The 27,092-nt window shown below is 40.4% G+C and overlaps 1 protein-coding gene across 2 annotated transcripts in view; it reads right to left on the bottom strand.

Annotated features, from left to right (window-relative positions):
* Positions 1-1,876: 1,876 nt before the first annotated feature.
* DUS4L (dihydrouridine synthase 4 like) overlaps positions 1,877-27,092 on the bottom strand; it is a 39,336-nt gene continuing 14,120 nt past the window's right edge. The window contains exons 1-8 of one of the 2 annotated variants that reach the window (XM_055808017.1): positions 26,315-26,476; positions 25,797-25,901; positions 22,298-22,398; positions 20,047-20,197; positions 15,619-15,754; positions 12,748-12,856; positions 4,274-4,374; positions 1,877-2,876 (exon numbers count right to left, since the gene is read on the bottom strand). In XM_055808017.1, coding sequence (XP_055663992.1) covers positions 2,838-2,876; positions 4,274-4,374; positions 12,748-12,856; positions 15,619-15,754; positions 20,047-20,197; positions 22,298-22,398; positions 25,797-25,888 — 729 coding nt within the window. In that variant the 5' untranslated portion in view covers positions 25,889-25,901; positions 26,315-26,476 and the 3' untranslated portion in view covers positions 1,877-2,837. Of the gene's footprint in view, positions 2,877-4,273; positions 4,375-12,747; positions 12,857-15,618; positions 15,755-20,046; positions 20,198-22,297; positions 22,399-25,796; positions 25,902-26,314; positions 26,477-27,092 lie in introns of those variants that run through there. The other variant, XM_055808018.1, reaches the window with a different exon arrangement.

Here is a 27,092-nt window from a genome sequence, read left to right as displayed (position 1 = left end):
CTATCAGTTAAATCTGTTAAAATGTTTTTAGAATTAATACTCTTGCCTGTGCTTCCCCACCAAAGTTCTGAAAATGCACGATCCTACTTTCGTAAAGAGGGGAAAAAAGCTCCAAAACAACCAAACAATTAACTTTGACATTATTTAGAATATAAAGAGCTCTGAATTCTTACTTCTGGAGACATATCCAAAATTAAATCAACTGGCAAAAAACAGTAAAAAAAATTAATTTTGATTCCACCAGTATTAGTGGAGATGTAGCATTTTTTGCAGTTCTTTCCTACAAAACAGGCAAATGTGACCAAAACCTGACCAAACAGCCTGAAAGATCAAGAGTTAAACCCATGAAATTTTGATTTGCTTTTTCCTTGTGTATCAACCATAACTTAAAAAATTACCAACAAGAAAACTGCACTTAAAGTAGTTGAGAGCCTGCAGGAGTTTGGGTTGATCATGTATGAAGTATTGTGAAACAATGCAAATACAAAATATTCTGGAAGATTTGCCATCTACAGGAATTTCCGGATCTATTATTTAAACTTCTAATTTTACAAAAGAAACATGCTCTTTCCAAGGATAGTTCTACAAAGCAGGCATCACAAAATATTTTCAATCTGAGTAACAAAAGTTTGTTTTTATGTGAACAAATCTGGGACTCCAAAGAGCTAAGCGTGTGATGATGCAACTCTGTCAAATGTGTGTGGCCATCCACAACAGACAAGCAGAAAAACAGTAATGGTAATATTCTACTCTGCAACAGGGAATCTGGTAAGTGATACAAATAATGAACAAGACAGAAGAAATGACTGGAGGCAAAGTAGAAGGTTTGTGGGTTTCAAGCAATCTCTTAACTTTTAATTGAGGAAACATTCTCTGTGGCCTAATACACACGGGGTTTTTTGTCTCCTTGATCTCTCAACAAGTGGGTCCCCATCTTCCAAGCAGCCAGCAGGAAACTGCTAGGCTATTACATATGTAAATTAGAGAGCAGTGCACAAGTACCATATGTTGCATGCATGGGGCATGTTTAAAAATACCAGGCATCCTTTCAGCTTCTGAGGGAGCAGTTCATACCACTATGCACTCCTTCAAACTTCAGTCATGCTCCACAGCAAAAATTACTGTAAAGCATTCAGACTTCCTTCTCAAGAGGAAGTATTGATAATATCGGTGCGTTCACAACTACCCATTTTTTGTTCCGTGCTATTGTTTTCTAAGATAACTGTTTGGGAACGAAGAGTCTGGTGCATTATACCTTTCATTGTAAGTTTCTAATTATCTACCTAATTATTTACTTGTAATATAGAAAGAAATGCTTGAAATTTAATAAGTAGGTAACAGTAAATAGTATGTAGTATTTGCTTTTGTTCTGGGTCTTAAAGTCAGAAAAGCCAGTGAGTTTTTAGTTCTGTTATTAAAAACAGCACTTGCTGTTATACCTCTAAGGCTTCCAACCGCAGTCTTTAGATCAGACTGGAAATAACTTTCTACCATAATTATACCTGTGTGTATTAAGGGAAAATCTGTAGCTTTTCCTGAAAGTTTTGATATGAATAAACAAGTCTCCAGTGTCATAGAACCTCTGAGAACACATTCTGTACTACTCCAGCAAGGATAAAATATTTCTTAAAAACATATGCATTCTTGTTTAATATATGTTAATATGCTTTATAGTACTTAACACACTGTTTAAATTGTAAGCTAAACAAATCCTATTTCCAGAGCAATCAAAACTACCCTATGAAGAAGGCTGTATTTCCACAGAAAGTTAAATATCACCAAGTTAGAATTATATTTTGTTCTTTGCGTATATACCTATTAACTCTGATGAAATAATATACTGGGAAAGATTTACACAAATAAACCCAGAAACTCATGAACTTCAACAACCCCTTTAATATAACAAACATATCCAACTTTCAAATATAAACTGGAACCAACTAACAAAAAAACTCAAACCAACTTTCTGAATGCAAAAAAGGGCTTATGCAAAACAGTGCACATTTGAGGTATCGTATCCATGAAAACAAAACAAAACAAACCCAACTAACTACATTTAAAAAGAATTTTTACTTAGCAAGGCAAAAGAAGTTAGGTGGAACATACAGAGTAAACAGATTTAAACAGTGTAAAAATACAGCATGTTAATACCAACCAACCCCAAACTTTGGTTATGAAAACTGAAATAGTCCAATATATTAAAGAAAAATAAACCTGAGGCATGCAAAATACCATTTTGTTAAAATAAACTCATCCACGTGGCCAAGTGAAAGTAACAAGCTAGTGAGATGGATTTAGAAGTGCATTTTCCCCTCTTTCTTTATTTTCCTTAGATTGACTGTTATTCAGTTTTCCACTGAAGTGAAATGGCTGATAAAAAGCTTTCAGCCTTCTTCAACCTACTGGTAACTGAATTTTTTAAGTCTTCAAACAGCTGTTGCAAAGGAGGCTTAGGTAATTGTGTTTTTGTGATATAGCGTGACATACAACCTTGCTTAAGAGCTACAAGCAAATGGTGCATGATCTGTTACCATTCTGCAGGGCAAAAGCTTGGAGGACAGTCAAGTTGCTCCAGATGGAACTGAAAGATTTTCGAGTTTCTCCTCATAAGAGCAGCGACAAACACCATAGTAAATCAGGTAAGCCACTTAACATTTTATTTACCACACAGAGTATTTTGGCAACCAAGATATATTGAAGAAATCTGAACAGTGACCTGCAATGCATGTGCTTTTCAGAAAAATGAAGTTTTGTTTTAGATATGCATCAGGAGCCTAAACAGCATAAGGCTTTACTCATTGAAGTAACTGTACCGATGCCATCTGTCTTAGATGCACCTACAGGTCTTTCTTGTCTTCTGCTGCATTTAAACTCCCCTGAAAGGAGACAAATTAAAAAAATAAATAAATGTTTGGCAAGATCAGAAACAGTTGATTCCAAATGCCACATTTTTCCCCCTTGCAATCATACCCGATTAGTTCACTATACACCCTTCAAAGTTGTAGTCCCATCAATATTACCCCACATCACACGTGCGCTTCTGATCCCAGTAGAGTGACAGCCACGCAGCCCCCGTCTGCTCCCTGTTCACATCACAGCTGAACTGTGCAGCAAACCCAGCAGAAAACATTTTCTGCTATCAACTGATTTATCCTTAGGAGCTGCATCTACTGTGTGCTCAGTACCTTCTGTTCCTTCCATTCAGAGGTAAACAGAAAACTGTAAGGATGTGTGATCTAGACCACAAGACTGTTAGAAATGCAGCAGGACTACTTTGGTTCATTGCACATGGAAGCACAACAAAGATAGGACATGCATGGTGGTCTTAATTTGAACACAGAGATCAGTTGAGCAATATCTGTAAGAGTATAGGGTGAGGCTGGGATCAGCAAGAAGCTTCACAGAGTACAGGAGAAATTATAATCAGCTCAAATTTGCCTTTTTAAAATTTTATTAATACAGGACCAAGAAACAGCTCTTCTTGAAAAGCAGGTCATTATAATTTTAGCATAATGTTCTCCTATGACCACTATTTGTAAACAGGCTAACTCTGATTTTTATTGAATTTTGGTTGAATTCTGGGACAGTAGGCATGGAACATATAAACACCTGTCAGACAACTTAAAGAATGGGTAGGGATCCCAGTACTACTAAAAATAAGTACTGTTTATTATGCGTATTACAGCCATACGCATATGCAAACCCAATCAAACTGCTAATTCAGTTTTTGCTTGCTATGCTGCACTGTTTTTTTTTTTTTATTTTGTACTTCAGTTTGATTTTTATAGTAGCCAGTTTTTAGCCTAGGCTGTTTGTTGGTTGGTTTGTTTTGTTGTTGTTCTTGCATATCAACAGTATTGCGACATTTATAATCATGCATTGCAAAAGCATGTTTAAAGAGCAAATAACTTTTATAAATGTATATACCACTCGCTACTATAATTTTCTTACAAGATATTGCAGTTTGATCATCGCATACAAAACTATCTGAATCTTATTTCCCAAGTGACAGCAAAATCTAGTCTAGACTTAGAAAAGTCCTGAGCTTTGTCACCTGAAATGCAAAAAGGAAAATGCTAGTAGCTTTGCCATCCAGTCCATGAAAAACAAAATTCTGCTATGCTGACGAAGTTAAAGGAGTGCTGCCCATTTTAACTTTATGCTATACTAAAGATTTTGGTAAGTTCTCCTGCATAACAAATGCCCAACAAGCAGAATTTCGCTGGTACAATTTCAGAACATCATGTTCATATAGCGACCCAGAACCACTTACCTGAAGCCGTTCATATTCTTTCAACAGACGATCATACTCTCTTTTAAGGCCTTCAGATTGCTTTTTAACTGCAATCACATCATTATTCGCCTTGTGGAGAGCTGTAAAATACCAGAATTGGTGTTTTATTACTTGTATTCCTGCAGTTCCTCAGAGCCCTAGCTCCACCCATTGCACTTGACAGTCCTTCCTCTAAAAACCTTAAATTTAAAACAGAGCATCACAGATGGACACAGGAAGCAATGTGCAGCACAAGGAAGGGAAAGAATAACCTGTGTTCAGGAAGAGCATCACAAGGAACAGGAAGAGGCTCTAAGAAACCTAAGGGGGGGGCAAGACCAATAAACTGTTGACAGAAGTGACAAATCAGTGATGACTAGAGTGTTCTGTCACATTGCAGAAGACAGTTCTAGAAAAACAAAACTCTACAACCCTGAAACCAAAACTGTCAGCCCTCTTTAAAGAGGGAACCTAAATACTGGGCAAGATTTTAGCAAAGCAACTGATGTCATCTACAAAATGGGTGGTGGTGTGTGCCCAAAAAAAGAGAGAATACCCTACTAGAGGAGCACAGAGCCCTCCTTTTCACCCTGTTATATGTTTTACCATGCATGAGTTAATTCATTATAAGCATTACTTTATGGATGAGAAGGCAGAAATGGTTGTGGTAGGACAGGCAACTGTGAACAGGTTTTTAACATGTAATTATTACTCTACTCACAATCTCAACAGCAATACACTGAGAACATGTTTATGCTGCAGTACAAAACAGCTTAAGACTCTGTAGGGGCTAATTTACAATGCAGGGTAGATCAGCATAAAGTTTCATAGAGCCATTACTCCTAAGCTGTTATGCAAGCATTCAAGTAAGGTCATTTTAGACATTTTTATATTCCTCTAAGCATCTCAGGTATCTTTATATCTCTCTGCTGCAGCAGCACAGGCATACCCTAAAACTTGATTTATTCATGCTAAAAACAGAGAAATGCTGTTAATGACCTATAGCCTGCCTCACATAGCCAAATTTTTTAAAAAATTATCTTGATGGTACAAATGGAAACAGAAACATTTGTAATTTTCCCTCTTCCAAAAATGTGGATCCATCCCTTGACTGTGAGCTCCACGAGACAGACTGCTCTTTCCCAAGGACCTCCAAGACACTCAAGAATTACAGCACCTCTGTAAGAGCCTGTTCTCAAAAGATGAGGAGCTAGATGTGTTTTTTTGTTAAGCATCTAGCTACAGGCACTCTGGTTTGAACCCTGTTTCTTTTTGAGAGCTAGTTCCCAAAACACCATGACACAAGAGATTTGACTGTTCTCCTACATAGAAAAGGAAGATTCCTCCCCCAGCATTTCTGTGATTTTTAATTAATTGATTTGAATGTATAGATTCAAAATCATTCTCATTTTAAAAGTTTGAAAGTGTTTTTCCAGTAACAGGACTTTTACCTAGCCTGAAATTCTGGTCTACTGAAGTTAATTACACTTATGTCTCTTGATTCCAACATGGTCAAAAATTCATCCCATCTCTTTACATCCATTTTTTCATTTCCATACTCTTACATAGATATCCTTCATCCTTTAATACATTCTTGACAGCATCAATACAAAAAACATTTTCGAAAGGTTTTGGAATAACCACAACTTCCACACATCTGACATGTCAAACCCCACTGCATTTACTCTCAATCTGTTCTTGCTACCATTTAAAATATTCAACAGTAAAATTTGGAAATCAGTCTAAAATAAACCTGTGACAATTTGATAAGCTTCTGAATTTTAAGTTGTAGACAAAAATATATCTGCGTATGCCATTTTGCTTCTTTAAGAATCTGCTAACTAGAAAGCTAAATTTTGCCTTTGTTTTAAACATTCTTGAACATAGTTTGTGATAGTAAAAATTAACAGTATCTCACTTCTAAAGAAGTCTTAACTGGATGGTATTGATATAATAGTATTTAGTTGTTTACAAGCAGCAGCACAGTACTTTAGTTTCAAGTAAAAACTACTGTATCTTTAAAACATGAACAAAATATCTAAAAGTGTCTGCAAACCAAGAAAGCAAACAAGCTGCTGCATTGTTTCAATGTTTTGACCAAAACAGATGTAGGACAGGACTACCTCACCTAACCCTAGAAGAAGAAAAATGAAAGAACAGCTTGTCCTTTCCACCTGTGTTGGCTATGGACAAAACACCCTCACCAAACTCAGACTCATTTCTGTTGGGGCCGCACAATAAAAAAGGAGCATCACATCTTTGAGCATGTGAATTCCCCAGTGCACGAGCTTCTCTGGACGTCTTCTTGTCAAGGAATGGAGACTGTCCACAGACCACTACTCAACTATTTTGCCATTGCAGGAACACTGCAGTGCAGCCAAGTCGATCGTACCGGTATATTTGTCATATGGATCATATCATATGCACACTGATCCAGCAGAAAACAGAAGATCCTTTGTGTGCACAATACAGTCAGTTATTATTTCTGGCTTCCATCTGGCCTGTAACACTGCCTCACAGGAGACAGAACAGCTGGACTGGCAGCAAGCAAACCCCAACAACTGACTGCTCCTACCGAGTAAATGCATGAGCAGGTAGGAGGTGAGAATGCTGCTTCTACATTAATGCAACTTATGAGAGGAATAATCATTAAGTCCCCAAACTGGAATCCAGCCTCATTACTGTGAGAGGTGGGCTACCCTTTTTCATTCCTCCCCCTTCCCTTCAAAGAAAAATCAACAAAATATTCTTAGGGCTGTGTATCAATGGAAGATATTTATGGAAAATTTCATCCCGTTACACCTAATGTATGACTGGAGGTCCATAAACTAATGTAACATGTACAGCCTGAGAGAAGTAGAGAACTTGTCCTTCCCTTACCACATTCCCTGTATCCTGTTCCAGGATAGACAGTTTGCTTCAGATTCCTCTAAAGTTGAAAGATGAGGAAAAAAATTGCTCTGAAGAGGTTACCACAGCCCATCAGCTGTAGCACTTCATCTTCTCATTTCAACAAGAACGAAGAACCAAACAGTAAAACAAAACCAAACAGAAACAAAAGCAACCAAAGATTCTTTGGGCATTCCATGCACAGCTACTAGTCCTGGTCTGACTAAATCACTTGACTTACAGTGCTTGCTACTAAGGAAACAATCTGGAACTTAAATTAGCATTGCTTACAATACAAGTCTAAACCCCAAATGATTTGGGCTAGTTTAAGACTAAGAAAGATCCCTCTCTTTTAAGTCTCGAAGTTGAGAAAGAGCTATTCAAAGTTAAGAATTTAGGCACTGACGGGACAAGCGATTTGCCAACAAATACACTGCAAAGCTGGGAACACAACTCCAGTCAAATAATTCCATACTAATTCTAAATTCTCTTCTTAACATATAATGGTCAGACAAGAAAAGAGAAGGAAGGGCCAAAAAATTATACACAATTTTACTCCAAGTACCTTTCACAACCTCAAATGACAAAAGGGATGTTACAGCATCTTCAAATGGCATAAATGGCCTTGTATAACAAAACCATGCTTGCTGTATGCAGCGACGTCCCTTCAAATCAACAAATACAAGTATCAACTCATCGCATGTGACATTGTGCAATGGCTCCCACCAAGGTCACACTGTTACAGTTTAAAGGTAAGGTTAAGTAATATGGATTCTGTTCCTAAACCTCCCTCTGTCATTGGCTAAGTAACATGAGTCCATGGCCAATTCATTTAACTTGTATCTCCTATTCCCAGCTTACAAAAGAAAGTTTGATAGTTTGGGGGTTTGGTTTTTTGTTTGTTTGGAGGGTTTTTTTGTGGGTTTTTTTTTTGTTCCGTTTTGTTTATTTGTTTGTTTTAAAGAATTGGAGTACTTCAGCAGGGCACAACATAAATACAGTTTTCATACATGACACGAGCCTGCCTGGCAACACAAAGGCTGAGCTGAATCCTCCCTGACAGCAACAGTTCTATGAAATGTATTCCCAACGTCTGCATTGTTTAGTATCTTTCTAACACCTAGTAATGTTCGCATTTAAGTGAGAGTTGTACATGCATACCTTCTAGAACAGTCAACAATTCGGCACTGGTGAGGCTGCACCTCAAATACTGTATTCAGCTTCGGGCCCCTCACTTCAGGAGGGACACTGAGGCGCTGGAGCGTGTCCAGAGAAGGGCAACGGAGCTGGTGAAGGGTCTGGAGCACAAGCCCTGTGAGGAGCAGCTGAGGGAGCTGGGGTGGTTCAGCCTGGAGAGGAGGCAGCTCAGGGGGGACCTCACTGCTCTCTACAGCCACCTAAATGGAGGTTTTGGGCAGGTGAGGGTCAGTCATTTCTCCCACATAACTAGGATAAGAGAAACAGTCCCAAGTTGTGCCAGAGGAGATTTAGATTGGGTATTAGGAAAAATTTCTTCACCAAAGCGATGGTCACACATTGGAACAGGCTGTTCAGAGAGGTGGGGGAATCTCCATCCTTGAAGGTGTTTAAAACACAGCTAGATGCATTGTTTAGGGACATGGTTTAGTAGTGGACTTGGCAGTCCTGGGTTAACAGTTGGACTTGATGATCTTAAAGGTCTTTTCCAACCTAAATGATTCTATGATTAAAAACAGCTTCAAAAACAGCCCTCCATAGGAATTGTTGCTCTCTTACTGTCCCCCTACAACACTATGCAACCATGACACAAAAACTCATGACACATTCTGTACACAAAACAAACTTCATGGAAGTTTCACCAGAATTTCCTTCTGCCCCACTGTATGCCTATGACAATATACAAATAGAGCATTTTCAGAAAAAGTTGAACTAAAGTTCAGAAGCACCTAAATGACTTTGAGTCAGTTCACACTTCATGAAGTGAAATCCTAATGGCAAAGACAAACAGTCTTTGGATTTTGTCTCAATGTGGCATTACAGGCTCAGCTCAAAGATGCAGTAAGGTCACAGCTCAACAACTGCTCATAGGTACTGGGGACTGCAATGCTTGTTATGCTACATCAGATGCAGATAGAAGCTTTAGTGCATGTCGTTTGCCACAAAACATTGTTACAAGAGCGAGCGGTCAATGAGCTGGAGTTTCATACTTGGCACCAGTGTGTTCTGCTGCAAGACTTGCTCCATACTAGTTATTCTGTGTAACTTTGTTGTGCAAATGAAGCTGTAACGTTACACTAGGACAGTGTCACCGAAAAAAGATCCGATAGAAGGTAAAATAGTACAGCACCACAGAAATCTCCCTCCTGCCCAGAGTCCCTTAATAATAAATGGACATTTCCACATCAGCATTTCCACAGTGTGGGATCTGTGAGCGAGAAAAGAAAGTTAATGCCCCAAAAGTCCCATTCCTGCCCCCAGTCCAAGGACACTTAAGGACAGCTGCTTCATGAAACTTCTCTCAGACTCTGATCTCACGTCCAGTTGGAGATAGTTTGTTTTGTTTTAGCTTTTGGATCTTTTTCAGAACTACCAAAATGAAACAATATCATAGTATCTCTTCTTTCCACAGGAAGTTCCTATAGGTCTGAGACCAGCTGCCACACTGAGAGCCTTTTATTGTGTGAATCAACATTTTGTTAGAAATATGTCTAATGTGTAACAGCAGAAACATTCTCATATCTGCACTGGGTGCTCCTAGGAGTAAGCATATTTATTTATTTCTAGGTATAAGTGAGACATTTTTCATAGTAGACAAGTGGATCAATAAAATACCATCTTGGAAGGTTTCTAAACAGTCATGTTATTACATGTCCAGGTATGCTAAAAATGGATTTAGGCTCTGAAAGTGCTAGCCCCACTGCTGGGTGCCTATAAAACCCCAAGTATGTGGGTCTGCAATAAAGTAGTGAAGAACTAGGCCCCCTTCCTTCATTTCCACCATAAAGCAAAAAAGGTCATCAAGGGGGATAGGAAAGTCAAGTCTGAAAACAAAACAAACTTGGCTGAAATCTTTATCGCTCGTTTCCAACTTTTCCTCAGATTTTAGTAATTTCACTATTAGTCTCTCGGTCTTGTATTTTTACTTTCCCTTCCCACCTGCCCACAGCACAGTAGGTGGCAAAACGTCACCTTAACTTAGGGTTCCACTTACACTTAGGTGGACAAAAAAGCATAAGGACTGTGATTCCTGTAAAAGGCATAAAGTTGAAGAACTAGAGCTAAGTCTCCTGAAAGTCTGCAATAATCACTATTTTTTACACTATAATTTCAGTCAGAATTTCAGAAAGAGGAGACATACCATATTTTCTGTCAGAAGTTGTAAATACTGGATCAAAACCTTACAGAAAATTTGGATTTCCCCCTGAAGTCACAGCACTAATCTGATACTAAACTGCATTACTTAAACGTGAAGCAGACTTACTTAGGACTCCTCCTGGGTGCCACTACTGAGTTAACCCACCTTCCAGCACAGGGCCTACTATGAAGTAATGGATCACCCTATCACCATGTGTAAGTAGCACGTAGTTACATGTTGCAAATGTACCAGACTAGAGCAATGCATATTTGAAACTGCTTTGTGAAAAAACATTATACCTGTTCTTTCATCCAAGCAGAACAAAAAACCCAAAACCCCAATCAAACAAGAACAAAACCCAAACTTATGACTCAGTTGATACTAGAGCTGAAAAACAAACAAAAAGAAAAACCCCCAAACCAGTAAAGTTTTTCCTTTTTATACTATTTTTTGCCTTGTTTCATTACAGAGTGACAACTACACCCCTTGCTCCCCCATTTTCATGGATTAGGCTTTGTGGACACAAAGGAAAGGTTACTTAAGTCATGTGAGCTCAGCGGCATGAAACAAATTGTTAAAGAGAGGCAAAACAAGCTTTTCAGTCTTAACTTTGATTTTGTGTAATGCATTGCTCACACTCAGCGAGCATGAAACAACATCCACCTGCACAGCTGCAAAAGTTTCAAAAGAAAGCAGTAAATTTGATTCACATTAAATCTCTTAACACTCCACAGAAAGCAGTGTCTACAGATGTGGTTATTACCAAGTATTTTAAACTTTCTGGCTATCAGTTTGCTCAAAATAACGTATAAGAAAACTTAAACAAAAGTAAGTTAGATGTACTTTAACACCATCTAGATGATGATAATTAACATAACCATGTCTGTCTTGGCAATGAGGGGGATGGCATCAAGGAAAGGCTGTAAATACTTTCCTATTCATTCCTTAAAAAGACCCTCTCCCCCACTTTCCCCCTAACAAAAGACTCAAGCATGCCTTAATTTATACATCTTTTGGATGCACAACAGCCCACGGGGAAAATGCAGCTGAAGCAGCATGTGGTAAATCTATTTGTTCCTTAGCTTTCTCTAGCATTTCTGACTGAAAAGCTTATACTATATTAGTGTTACATACCACCAGTTAGTTTAAATAAAACATATGCATTTAAGTTTTTCATTGATCCTGCCACTTCAAAGGCAGTTTCCCCCCCTTTCTTTAAGAAAACAGCAGGAGAGGGAAAGCCCACAATCAAACCTGCCTGAGAATATGAACGAATGAGACTATTTGAAGATTCTTGTTGCTTCAAGCCCAGCTGAAAACAGCTGTTCTACAGTTCTTGTTCATCTTCCCAGTAGACAATGAAAAATGATTAATTAAATATTTGTTTTTATTACAGCTTTGTAGCAGTGCCATGCAATATGAAAGCAGGGCTATGTTTTGATGACAACATGCTATTTGGTACCATGAAAATCTGTATTTTGCTGGAGTCTGAACATCTGATTAATGCTTACAAGGTCACAGGCAGTGTTATCTTAAAAACACTAATTTCAGATGAGCAGGTGTTCATAAGCATCACACACCTTGACAGATCCCAGTAAGACAGAACCAAACAGGTAAAATCTGCTTCTATCTCAATTTGGGTTGTCTAGAAAGCAGTTTTGACAACCTAAACCTTAAACACGGAAACTGCTAACAAAAGTATTACATTACAAATTGCAATGCATGTTTCCTTGTAGAGAAAAAAAACCCAAAACATCTCACACCTCTGCTGCAGGAGATATATAAATTTAGAATACTAGTCAAGGACTTTTCTGCTATCTGACCAAAATCCTATTTAAAGGAAAAACTACCACATACTTCTGCATTTTACACAGGGAGCGTGGCTGATACTATGACAAGATCAACCAGATGCCTATAAGCAACCTGCAATTGATTCCATATCGTGGTCATGTCACTGATGAAGACAGGTCAACACCACTTAAATATATCAATTCAATTTGCTACCAATTACAATTTAACAAAGGTGTTCACATTACACCGCGCACAGTGCATTTTCATAATGAAAACATTTACTAAAATACCCATATGGCAATAGCATGTTTTTCCAGTTCCTAGTCGAATGTGAAGAAACCCCAAGCCAAGCATTCTGTAAACTGATGAAGTTAATGCTACATCTAGAATAAATTGTTGACATCCAGTGTGTTGAAATAATCTTTTCCTTAATTGCAAACAAGTCTTAACCAGTACTTACCATTTGATGTCTTCTGTAGCTCTCCTTTCAAATGTTCAATTTCCTTCAACTTTTCATCAGTTGTTTCTGCTGACACTTTCTTTTTACTGATGTCTTTTTCACTCAAGGCCTATTAAAACACACAGTAACTACAATTAATTTTGTTTTCCTTAGCCTGACACTAAAGACAAACAACCAGAGAATGTCAGCCTTGATCTTGCAAAGTGACAGGTTTTATCAAATGCCAACATGACACAGGCAGATACTCAGTCATTCTAGACAAAACCCCCTCCAAAACAGCAAAATAAAAAAAGGAAAAAAAATGCTCTATGTTTTACATTGATAGTAATGGCATATATGTAATAGTATAGCAATATCGCCTGTGTTAGAGTACTTTGTATCTCTGCACCAAGCCCATACATTCTCTTCAGGTTATACATGGCTTTTCCAGAAAATATACACCAGGACTGCAAGTGACAGAACATTGCCATGTTTGTGTACAACTTGTTCTAATAATTTATTCTGATCTAAATAATGTAATATATCACAAATCTCTTCTTGTAGGTTTGTAGCTACTTCTTCAATCTTCAGAATACCTCAATACCAGATTAGATTTCCACGGAAATCAAGAAAAAACTAGGAAAGGATTCAGGAAAAGCCATGTAAGTAGCAGACATGAGCAGTACACTCTTTGTACTCTGAAAGTGTTGGCACTACTATACTTATGCAGAATCTTCTCATTAAGGGAATTGCTACTGATGACTTGAAAGTATCATACGTTAAGGATTAGACTCCATAATTAGACCCTTGGCTCATACAGCCTCTATCACCCAACCAAACACCACCTCTGTTACAAAAATGGCAGAAGAAGTGGTAAATGCTTAATGGCAAAAAAGAAAAGCTGAACAACTGAGATGAACAACTGTTAGGTGAACTGGTGATATCAGAGCCTACTGGGCACGAGTGGAAGCAGAGGGGAAAGATTACTTTAGGAAGAATGAAAAGAACTGTTTATAAAGACTGGTAAACAATCCTAAGAAAAGAGCTGAAGAAAACCTTCCAGAAACTATTTAACCAAAGAGCAGAGACTGCACTTGACTGTTGGTAACAAAACTATAGCCATTTTGTCATGAAATTGGCCACAGACTGCCTCCTTTACTTTTTCCTCGCTTCTTTCTATTAATACACATTTTTTTCTGTAAACTTCTGTCTTTAAGTCCTGTGCTCCATGGAATCTCTGAACAGGAGATAGCGCAGACCTAGCACACTAGAGTAAACTCAGAGTATTTATACTTGCAGCCGGCACCCTATATGCAGTTGCTCTTGCCCCTCTCTGATAGTGGAATGAAGCTCTCTTGTAAATGAACACAAATGCAGGGGCCAAGCCACAGAGGAACCTAAGTCACACTATCCCTATAAAGTTAAAATAGACCAATTCTGAACACTTTGCAACTCCAGCACAACAGAGGTTCAGCGACAGCATGATGGCTGTACCTGTGGCTACGACTGCTTTGACAAACCATGCAATCAAACACACAAATAGAAACAGACAGGAATACAGTTTCCAGTCCCTGGCTATCGCTTACAAGTGGCTAGGAGAATGTGTTGCTAAGAGAATGTGAAAGCAGAACAAAAAGAGGACTTTTGGCCAAATCCCAACAGGCCAGAGAAGAAACAAACAAAGTACCAGTAAAGAGAGAAATTCCATGGCTGAGGGAGGGAGTCTGGATCAGTTTGACAAAATACCAAATCCCAAGATTTTGGAATCATGTCATACTTGGCAAATACCTAATGCACACTCTAGTGATCCTTGTTTTACAGCACCTCTCAACCAGCTGGATTTTTTTTGCATCCCATCTAGTACTTTTTGTCCAGAATCTGTTCTCTTTGTCTGATGATTTATTACCCAAAAAAAAATATACAGTGCTGGTAACCATAGGCACTGCTCCAGACAAACTGGAAGGAAACCTGTACACACCTGCAGTGAATTTTGTTTTGACAATGTGCCAGACTGAAGAATGCTGTAGAAGTCTTCATACCCTGGATACCTGCACTCTAGCTTATGGTTCAATGTCTTCCAACAGAAGTCAGACTAACCAATTATGCAAAAAGATTTCATGCATTTATCTTTATTATCCTTGCTGATTTCCCTTCCTGCATACAACTGTATATTGAACCACAACAGACAAGTGATAGCATAATTTTCTCCATTCTTACATTTTTTCATTAAAAAAACCCATATGAATGTTTTCATTTCATAAAAACAACAAACCTTTGGTCCATTGGTGCTTCTTGTAAGTGAAAGATTTTTGGTAATACCCTCATTAATACTATGGCAATGTCTTACTGGGAGAGGGAGGTATTAGGAAATTGGCTGACTCACCATAAGAATAGATCCAAGCATACAAACTACAGTAAATACTAGAGACCAATTTCACAAGTTAGACGTTTCAGGACTGGAGCAAATCCTATTTAGGAGAAAGAGCCAGCACGAGAACAGCAATACTGTAGACTTTTCCATACCGGACTGCTAAACCCTGACCTAACCTAAACAGCCAAATGTTTAGGATAAACTGAATAAAACCAGTATCTCCCTTTACTATGCTATGATTAAATTCAGAGACTTATTTAAAGAATACGTTACTACTTAAATTAAATTCTGTCTTTCCAGTATGAATTTCATCAATTTGGATTACTTTAGTTTTCTTTGTTAGTAAAACGCTACTGATATTTGTATTCAGTATTCTGAATTCTGTATTATAAGAACATTGTATTCTTTTTTCCACCAGAAGGAAAAAATGAACAAACGTTATTCAGTAGCAAACCATCCCCAGAGTATTTTATACTAATTACTTGCTGTATAAGAAAATAACTAAAAAAGCTCACAGATACCTCCTGCAGTCTTTCCTTCTCAGCCATGTATTTTTTGGCTGCTTCAGTAGCATCATTTACTTGTGCTTCCAGAGCCGCATGAGAGGCCATCTCTTTTGCCAACTGAGTAAGAAGGGTAACAGTACGTCTCAATACGCTGGTGAAGAAACACAGTGAACAGCACAGTAATTCACAGCAAAATTAGAAGAAAACCAAAACCAAAACTAAACCAACCCCTTTTCTCTCTCTCTTTGCATCAGTTGTGAAAACAAAACCACAAGAGGACTGTTTGAGCATCTGATGGGAAATATCCAGGCTCATCGATTACAACTAACAGTAAGATAAGAGACTACAAAGATTTTTATCCATCAAAAATCTGATTTTTACCTGTCGTAGAACCTCCCTCCTCCCCCAAACCCACAGCCATCAAGGGATCAGAGACCTGCTTGCTTACGGGCTGAAATACTTTTTACATGATCTAGTGTTTTAAATAGGATGCATCTCTGAATACAAGACCCAAGCAACACATCATGGTAATGAATACAACACAAAACCCTGTAACTTTATAAAAGGCCTTACAAGAGTAAAATTAGCAACATAAGCATATTAATCTACAAAGTACTCTGTCAATACTGTATAAATCAGAACATACATGAATGTCAGGACTCACATGGCACCTCAAATTTAAGCTTTGTAAATACCTTCCTTGATCTGATCTAGTGATTGCCTCTTTGCATCACTACTTTCGTTATTCATCTTGGAGTCTTGCAAAGCAGTACGTTGCTGAATCAAGGAAAGCCCAAAGCAACACTAAATTAATTCCTGTAATATAACTATATAGCTGCTCTTCAAAAGAAACTTGAAAATCCAAGTAATTGGCTTTTTCGTAACTGAAAGCATATTAATAGACCTTTTGACTTCCAAAGTAAGCCCTCCCCCCTGCTTTTCATTAAAGGCTCATTTTCTTACTTTTTGTTTTAATAGAAAAGTTAAGGTCCCCATGTTGCTACTTTTCAAGTGTTAGCAGGTTTTACTATTGCTTATTAATTTATAGATACAGCAGTCAAGAGTCAGTAAAACATGATTACTGAAACAGAATCACAGATTCATGTAGGTTGAAAGGGGCTTCCAGAGGTAATCCTGTCCAAGCTCCTGCCCAAAACTGGGACAGGCTGAGCAGATTGCTCAGAGGCTTGTCCAGTTGAGCTCCCACCATTTCCAATGATGGGAGAGAGTCCACCATCTTTCAGGGTCCTTGTTCCAGTTTTTGAACACACTTGGTAGTAGAAAAAGTACTTTTTTACTACAAGTCAGAATTTCCCAGGTTCCTGGCCAGTTGTCTCTTGTCATTCCAGTGTGGATCCCCTGAGAAGAGCCAACTCTATCTGCTCTACATCCTACCACTAGATAGCTATAAAAAGCAACAGGATCTCCCCTTCAGTATCCCTTCTGGCTGAAGGCAAGCTCTCTCATGCTTGCCTCACAGGTCTTAGTGTTTCAGCACCCAACCTTCTCAGTATCCCGCTGCAGTACTCCAGTATTTTGAGGAGTCAGAACTGGACACGGTCCTGGAGCTGCAGCACCACATGTGCCAGACCGAGGGGAATAACCGCTTCTCCTGACCCAATGAATACACTGTTGTTATTACAGCTCGATACATGATTGGCTGTCTACTAGGATCCCCAGGTCCTCTTCTGTAAAACTGCTTTCTACCCAGCCAGCCGGTCAGTCCCCAGCCTGGATTTGGTACATGGTTAACCTACAAGACGTAAGGTTTTGCATCTGCCTTTGTTTAACTTCAGGATATTTCTGGCAGCACATTTCTCCAACCTGTCTAGCTCCCTCTGAATAGCAGCCCTGCCCTCCAAGGTATCAACCGCTCTGATTAGTACTGGCTGCAACTGGCCGAGAGCACATTTAATCCCATCATCCATGTTGTTAACAAGGACATTAAACACTGCTGAGCCCAGTACCAATCCCTGAGGGGCATCAGCTGAATTTGCATTACTATCATCCTTTGAGTCCAAAGACCCAGGGAATTTTCCACCCATTTCCTTCTCCACTTCTCTGGCCCACATCCCTCCACAGTTTGGCTATCAGGACACCACAACAGACTGTGTCAAAGGCCTTACTAAGGGCACACAACACCCACTGCTCTGCCTTTTATCCACACAGCCAGTCACCGCACTGCAGAAGGCAAAAGAGTTGATCAGGTATGATCTCCCCTCTGTAAATCCATGCTGGCTGTTCCAAGTTATTGTATCCTTTGTGCCCCTAGAAATGGCTTTGAGTAAGATTTGCTCCATAACCTTTCCAGAGAGGTAAGGCTGGTTAGTCTTCAGTTCCTTACATCCCGCTTTTTCTCCTTCTTGAACACAAGTGCAACATTCACCTTTTTACAGCCACCAGGATCCTCCCCCGATTTCCACGATCTGTCAAAGATGACATAGTAGAGCCTTGCAATGACATTGGCCAACTCCCTCTACATGCAAGGACACATCCCATCCTAGGATGCCACAGACTTATATATGACTAATCTGTTTAAGCACTCGCTAGCTGCACCTGTGGATCACGTTACATTCCCCACCAACTCTCCCAGAAGGCTCCAAGAACTGGGAGGCCAAACAGCAGACCTTACCAGTAAGAAACAACGTAATGTAACGTTGATAATGAGACACACCACATCTCACTTTTCCAGATCCTTTGTCACTTGGCTCCCTGCCCCTAAGCAGTGGGCACATGATTTCTTTAGCTTTCCTTTCATTTTCAGCCCTTCTCATCCTTCTCTGGTTCAGCACAGGGTAAGAGGGACAGACAGACAAGCCCTCGCAGGCTCTCCACATCTGCCAAGACAGCAAGTCAGATTAGCAGATGGGTGCCTCTCTCCTACCCCAGGGACAGTCTCTGGTGACTGTGACCCTCCTCCTTTCTGTGCACACAGGTGGTGGGTGAAGGCTTAGCTGGACCCAATACCTCCACTGACAGGAGGTCATTTTCCTCACCTGTACCAAATAACTTTTGTTGCATTGCCAGAAGTGACAAGCTTCCAGCCTCCTCCATTTTGGGAATCTCCCTCTACCACTCTTCTGGAATTCTCCTATTGGCTGGCGTGGTAAAATGAACCAAAACTGACCCAAAGAATGAACTAGGGGCAGCCAAGTACCCATTCATACCTACATGTGGTCTTAACTTGGTTGGGTGAGGGTAGTAGCAGTGTAGGATAATGCACACCAAGAAACACTTTTCCCCCCTTCTCTGCCAGACAGTCTATTTAATGGACAAACAAAATAGCACTACTGAGAAAAGTCCTTTGATCTAGCCACTACCGTAGGAGTATTTATTTCTTCTAAATTTTGGTGAAAGGCCAGTAGCCCAAAAAAGGCCTTAAGCAAACCTCTTCAAGAGCAGAACTTTTATCCACAGTAAAATCCATTAGGGCCACCTGACAAGTTTTCTTCCTTGAAAGCCAAGGGGGAGTAGGATCCTGGGGGACCAGCTTCCAACTGTTGGAGCAGCAATCACAAACATATGTGTACATATTTACTTAGCCTTTCTGAAGGAAGACAAAGAACATGATACATTCCTATCACTATTGTGCAAGACTACAGCCACCTTTGATTTTTCCTGCTCAAGTTTTACATGAATTTTTCCTTGACTCTTCTTTATATACAATGCTTCTCAATAATCAGCTAAAACAGCCATACATCACTGCAAGGGGTGTCCAATTAGTTCATGTTCTCCTTGCCCAGCTGAGAAGTTCTGCAGCTTTTTGTTGCTACCGTGAAGATTCACAGGTAGTCTTGGCTTCTACTGATGTGCAGCACAGAACCATCCTTTCTGTTACCCTGTTTTATTAGCTGCATTTAAACATCCTGAAAGGGATACTGCACTTAAGATTGTATCATAGTAGGCCAGTTGCCACAAAGTGCTTGATCTTAAGTAACATCTGAAACTTTCCTCAGAAGCCAGAAAATTATCTTACAGTTCTGAACTCGAAGCTTTAGACAAAGTGATTCAAATCAGACTCCAGCTTTTCTTCTTAACACAGCAGGATGCAATAATGCCAGCTTGCAACATATTAAGATTATTTTAACAGTACTTCAGTTTTTGAGGGTTTTTTATTCCAGTCTTCAATGTTCAAAACAAATAAAACATAGGGCATAAGTTTCAGGAAGGAAATGAGTATTCCCTGAAGAAACTTCTGCAAAATGCTTGTTTTCTCAAGCATTCAAAATGTTTATTTCCATGTGTTGCTCACATATCCTTCTATTCTCCAAACATTTGTAAGATATTATTTTCCTTGATCCTACTTGCCTCATAGCCAACCTGCTCACTCCTAATTCTTTCATCTCTTTAAACTGGCCTTCCATTTTTTTATAGTTGCATTACTTGTGAGATAGTTCCTATAAGAAACGTGCTATGCGGAAATTGGAAAAGTGTTATACTTACAGCCAAAGAAATAAACTAAAACCTGAGAGATAGAGGTTTCTTTGCGATCGGAAGAGTTTCATCTGAATATGATCAAAGGCGTTGCTATTGACATTTACAGCCTTTTCAATCATATGCGTGACAGAGTACTTCTTCACTTCTCTAACAGCATCTGCAAACAAAAACAGTTTGTTCTTATTCACATCTGTTGATATGCATGTCTGACAAATGAGACACAGTACTAAAAATATGTATTTGGACTTTCTGCTCAGCAAACAGGCATAGGACAAATTCTGACATCGCTTATGTTACCCAAGCATTTTAAAGATAGGTGCTGGTAAATCACTGAAGTGATAACACATTTCCAGAGATACACCAAACCACTGCCCAAAACATGTTTTAACAGTCACTTGCAAAACTTGCACCCAGCCACCAGGGATCAGGCAAAAGCAACACACTCTAAAAATGTTATTTGAGACCCTACAGACAGTGTCAAAATGTCACTGCTGACAACTTAATTAAAATCCAGTGGACAAACAGTGAGAAAACAGAAAGAGAAGGGGAAAAAGAAGAGAAGCCTTCTGAAGTATGTCTCATATGTAATATTAAATAAGCATGTGTTTTTATGTTTGAATGAGAGGGAAAAAATATTTTTGTAACATCCATCACAGTAGTAACACTGTGTTGAACAGGAACAGAACAGAGGGAGTAAGCTACACCTCCGCTTTCATCTGCCTTTCAGTTTCCTTTCATCCATCATATACTCCTGATAATTCTGCAGAAGGGTCAATACACTGCCGACACTTTTCAAAGGCCAAAATAATTAATTACGACTTACATCCACATAAGAACAAAACCTAAGCCACCCATATTACAGTCTGTACACTTAAGGTCATCATACATACTTAAGGCCAATAGAGCACCTGAAGTATCTTACAGTACATCAACAAAAATACACATTTCATGACACATCAGTTCTTGCAGACTATTTTGGCCAAGTAATATTAAATTGATGCTGCATTTATGTAAGCACACAAAATCAACTCCAAAGAAAAGCACATGTGAATAACATCACTTATGACTGTCTCTTTTAGATTCATAAGTTATTTAGAAGAGAAAAAACCCACTAAACAGATCTGAAGTGAAACTTTAAACAGTGCAATGGAGACCAAGACCAAACGAGAGTCCACACCCCTTTGCTATTGGAAGATTCTAGGCCTGCAGTAACCTATCATCTTATGCTACGGGGCAAGCATCTCACCACTGCTTTGCTTTAGCCCAAATCCATCTTTCTGCAAAATCAATGACTATCACCAACTCAAAAGCAAACTCCGGTCAAAGTTTTCAATAGAAGTTCAAGAGAGTAAATGAAATCCATAATTTCTTAATCTTAAGCCATTTACTGAAGGATCTACTTCTATGGAGAATACTAAAGATAATCTACAACCCCCCCTTTATTTGCATTTCCAGTACTTTTTGAATATTAAGAATACAGTACTGCAGTCTAGTCTGACTTTGCTATGTATGCAACGCATCTCTATGTTTCTCTCAACAGACAATAAAACCACACATTTATTCTTTATATTTAAAGTAGCTTGGATTTACCTAACATTTTCATTGTAAAACGCTGGAAACACTTGTCTCGTATCCATGGAGGAGAACTATGTCAGTGAAACGTAGAACTGTTTTCATCACCAAAACATGGAAGATGCTTACCACACAAAGCAGTCAGGTCAGACCTTAAATGAAATCAGTCAGCCATATGGTCATCGCTCAAGCTCCAGTTTCACTAAAGCTTTACTCCTGTGTGACAGACCTTAGCATCTACTCATAACAAATGCAGCCAACAGCTGTTTTTTATCTGTGCTGAGCACAAGTGGTCAAATAGCGCAGTGCTTTGATACATTCTTCTGGTCTTCTATTTCAACAACAACCAAGAGAAAGAGTGCCATCTACTGCATATTGCACAGCTCAGCCAAATTCTGGCATCAAACATTTGCAGTTCATTTATTTGCATGAGGAAGTGAAACAAAGCAGCAGCCTAGACCAAGCTCCAATTTTCCTCCTTATTCACTACCATATTACTCTTGCATTTGGGTTCCCAACACGGATGCAGTATAAGCCCTCTGCTCTTCCATTCTATCGTAGAACTTTTAAACAAATTAGCTGACTTAAATTAGGCTCAAATCCTTTCAAGTAATCTGCTACCATGAACTCCACACACGAGGGTTTTTTTTTCCCCCCATTTGTTAAGCAATTATTTAACACTTACCAAGAAACAAGATGATCAGTAAAACTATTATTGTAAGGAACATCTTGTTCCAAAAAACTGCCATTTTGCTCCACAGAGGAATCATAAAAATCTTCTGCCATCTGTAAAACAGCATTGTGTTATTCAAAAATAATTAAACACTAAAAGAAGAGCATAACAACCTCACAGAAGAGAGCCTTGTTCTTGATACGAGACTTACATAAGGTCTCTAAATAGCTGCTTTAATTGTAATATAACTTAGGTACACATAACTTTTCCAACAATCCAACTTGCTTGTCTCTTTGTTTGTTTGTTGTCAATACAGGCATAGACAGCTGGTTCAACTTGAAAACTTCTTGCATGACAGCAGGTACTTTCCAGATGTGTTTTATTTTAGCTTTTACTTTGGCTAGCATTACTTTGTGTTTGGTCCTGACTACAATAAATTTAGGGATAGAGTACAAACTGCAAAGCGCATTCCACCATTTTTATTTCTATCCACTTATACCCCTTGGTGCCAAATAAAATGAAAACCCTCCACAAATTAAGATTATCTCTACCATCCTTCTTCAGAAGGCTTACCTTTCACACTGACGAGTCTGCATAATTATAAAGTACAAGGATTGTTACTATATTCCAACTTGCAAATGACAACAAAATATCAAGTCTTGTGTTCGTTATTTTGTTCAGGGTTACAAGCTCTTTCAAGAGCATAAATTTATTGGTTAGAGAAGAAACTTAAGAGGCCGATTGGTGGTGAAGACTTTTGTTGTTGCCTATTCGATATTACTGCAGGAGGGTTCTGCAAGAACCCACATTTGCAGCACAAATGAAGAACATCTAATGTGCTCAAATGAACTGAAACCCACAAGATAAATCAGAGCACCTACTTGTCCTCTGTTGCAGGTTGGAATCAGTACTACTGCACAAATGAAGTAATACCTAGTTATGCCATTATGGATGTAACACAGGCATGCTAGTCACCATCTGATTATATTAGGTAACATTTCCAGCTTTTGTTAGAAGTATTTACATTTTCCAGAGGCTGTTAAAATTTGTCCTTTAACAAAGCAGTTTCCAACCCTCTATGAACTTAATTATACTGTAGCATTATCTCCAATAGCCCCTTCTGGTTCTGCATCAGAAATAATTAAAAAGTTTTAGCACTGTATGTGCAAAACTCTCATTTAAGTCCTTCAGTATAATATGAATTCTTTATAGCAGAGAGTTATAGTCTGTATCAACCAAAAAGCTTACTTTAGTTAAACCAAGCTACAACTCTAAGCTACAAACAATGCCAACTTGCTAACTCTTTTAAACATGCAATTCTCCATGTTTCATACTGATCTCCACTTAAGAAGTGATACTCTGCTATACTGCAAAGTTATTTTCAGGCTAAAAATAAGCTCTCTCTACATTTATTTTTCCTCAGCAAGTACTGACATTCACATTTATTAATGCTCTATTTCCTTTTGGTGACAGAAGTCACATAAATATAATCCTTCCCAGTTACAAATACTAGCCACCACTACAGATGTAGCACACTTGGTAGTACAGTTCTGTCTTTTTGCATACTTGCATTTTCATATTGTCAGTTTACTTATTCCCCAGGAACTTAAAAAGCTTGTTAGCAAATTCAAAAAGGAGTGCATTATCCAAATAATGTACACACACACAAGAGGCAAACAATCCGTTTGAAGACTGACAAGCAAGTAAATCAAAACTTTAAAGAACAGCAGTTTCACATGTGTTTTTAATCACATGCTTTACCGTTCTGACAGAACCAGCTCCCAGGCCACCAAGATGCACAAGGCAGAACTGCTGCCCTCTGGTACTGTCACAGCAGCTAAATCTAATGTTTAACCCCACGTTTCCTGCAACAGTTTCGTTAAGAAGATAATTGCACATCACGTAAAGGATAAAGCTATTTTGCTCTTTCAGAAACCACTCTTCAAAGGAATAGCTGAATGCTACAAGCCAAGCACAAAAATCTATCCTTTGTATATAATGAAAAGCACTGTTTGTAATGTTTGAATAAATTTTGGTGACACTGCAGGTTATGAATTTTCTTTTCAGCCACAACTGGATTCAAGCCCTGTTTACATCATAGGTGAAACCCATTTCAATACTCCCAATGTCTTTCTGCATGTGTCATCAGCCTGCGGAAATTCTTGCAGCTAGTTTCCTCACATAAGCCATTAATAACCTCATGATTACAACTCCCATAATACCTCTCCCTTGTTACATACAGTTGCATTTTTGATTACAAAGCAAAAGAAAATATGAGAACTCCATAATCTATGTTGAAATGCTGAAATCAAGCCAGCTTGTAAAAATCAGAGGCTAAATTAGACTTTTAGAACAGTTTCAATTTCTGAGGTTGAGGAAACTTAGCTAATCATGGATATCAGCTCTGGAGGATCCAGCCACTTTAAAGACTCTCCCACAGGTTTCATTAGTGAAATTCAGACTCTACACAAAGCAAGTTCTTGTACCTTAAGATACTAGAGTAAAAGCTGCATTCTTCATTCTAAACATATATGAAGATGCAGAAAGCAAACGTAACAATTTTTACACAACACTGAGACAGTGGAAATTTATTTTTTTTTTAAACCTTTAAGGTTTAATCCTACTTGGGGTTTTCTGGGTGCGGGGTTTTAAAATTTATTTTATTTAAGTTAGTGATATTCTGGAAAGAAATTGTAACTGTTTCTCTTGCTTCTTGTAGAGAAGCTAGCTTTCTTTAAATAACATTACCATATTTGAAGAGCTACTCACAGGAAACAATCTTAAGATAACGCTGTAAGTCAGGCCTTTGCACACAAGAAGAGTTAACTAACATTTTGTTTCTTTCCCTTACTAAGGGTCTTTATTTTACAGGAATGACTTATTTTTCTTCATGTTCCTGCTGTGTCCCGTAAGTATTATTATTTTGTAAGCCTATGTATGTTCGTACAGGCCTTCAGAGTCCTGAACCTCTTGCACCATGCTGAAGCACGCTTTTTAAACAAACGACGGCAGATTTCCTACAGCCCTTACGGGGGCTGCGTGCGGCCAGCTTCCCGCTCCGGGAGCCCCTGTCAGCTCAGCACCCACAGTGCCCGGCGTACACCAAAACTCCTCACAAACTCGTCGAACAGCTCCTGGAAAAGCCGCACCGTCCTCTCGTTTCTTACCGAGCTTGAGGCCGCGATGCCAGGTGCCCTCCCGTACGGCAGCTACGCCAAAGCCCCCGAGCGGAGACGCCGCCCTGGCTGGAAGGAAGCAACGGGGCTCGCCCTGGGAGCCCGACTGCTGCTCGGATGAATCAGCAGCATGCAGAAAACAAACATAAAGCTACTCCAAACAGCCTTACGAGTCTTGACACTGCTGATGCTCAAGCCCCCAACAGCATTCCTCCATTAGTTCACAGCTACCTGAAGATGCAGCAAAGCTCCGTGTTTATAAAAACAAAAGCGTAAAATAAACCCAAACCGGCTGTCAGACCGAGCTGGGGGTGTCCAGCACGCTGAAGTCCTACCTCAGCGGAGAAATGAACGGCAGGCAGAGCACGAGAAGCATTCCTATTTCACCGTACAGGAAGACAGCAACCGCCGTCCACTGGAAAGTCATCGCCTCGGCAGGCCTGCGGGGGGGAGCGGCTCAGCGGGCCCGCCGCACCGCGCCCGGGCTACCTCCCACCGGGCCGCGGGGTCCCAAGGAAAGCAGTTCCCAGTAACTTAACCGCGGGGCGGGGGGCGTCCCACCGCACCGGCTTCCCCTCCCGAACCATCCCGTCTGCCGGGGAAGGGAGGGGGTGGACCGGGACCCTCACCGCCGCGCCAGGCTCGGCGGGCAGGGCCGGGCCCGCCGGCGGCAGCCCCCGTGAGGAGACCGCAGCCCCGCCTGTGCCGCAGCCCGAGCCCGACGCCCTCCCGCCACCACGGCTCCCGCCCCTACGCGCTTCCCGCCGCCCCCGCTCCCCTCGGCGCAGCCGGAGAGGCCTGGGCCGCCCCGGGCCCGTCCCGTTCCCCCTCACGGCCGCCCGGCCTTCGCAACCTCCTCGGCGCTGGCGCCCTGGTGAGCCTGATGGCGGCGAGCCGCTCTCGGAGGGGCGGGGAGCGGGGCCTCGCCCGGCAGAGCGGCCCGACAGCTGGGAGGAAGCGAGCTGCTCCTTCCCGCCGGCGCGGCAGCTCGGGCGATGTGCGCCGGCCCGGGACTGAGTCACACGGCGGGGGCGGGCCGGGGGCGGGGGCGGTCGCTGTGCCGGCGGGGCACGGTGCGATTAGGCCCCGGGGGAGGGTCGGGTCCTCTGGGCCCACCCCGGTGGAGCTGGGGGCTCCCCGCCGGCCTCCCCTAGCTCCAGAGGCTCTGCCCGGCTACCGCCCCGGCTTCCCGGGCCCTGGCGGGGTGCCCGGGGGGAGACACGCAGCAGCGGCTGCGGAGGGGGCCGGTGTGGGGCAGCTGGAAAGCCGAGCCTGACGATGGGCGTGAATTTGCTAGGGGACCACACGGCTGTTGGAAAACGCAGGGATCTACACGCTGAGGAAGGTTAAAATTAGTATCTTTTTCACATTTAGGGGGAACGGTTGTAAGCGTTTTGCTGCGGGATCTCACTGTGATCGTCCCACCACCCTGCAAGTCAAGCTTACTCAGTCGGGACCTCAGCTCTGCTCTCTAGTGCACTCATTAGTTTCTGAAGTTCAGTTAAAAAATACTGTGCCTTGTCCGTCCATCCCCCACATGCATTATATTACCTTAACAATATTAAGACCCTGCACATCGCTCAAAGAAAATAGGCCTAATATTCATAAAGACAGCACAAATAACAACCAAA

This window comes from Falco peregrinus, chromosome 6 (genome assembly GCF_023634155.1).
Source record: "Falco peregrinus isolate bFalPer1 chromosome 6, bFalPer1.pri, whole genome shotgun sequence".
Taxonomy (NCBI): domain Eukaryota; kingdom Metazoa; phylum Chordata; class Aves; order Falconiformes; family Falconidae; genus Falco; species Falco peregrinus.
Note: the sequence above shows the minus strand (reverse complement) of the source record. Positions and strands in the feature narration are given on the sequence as shown.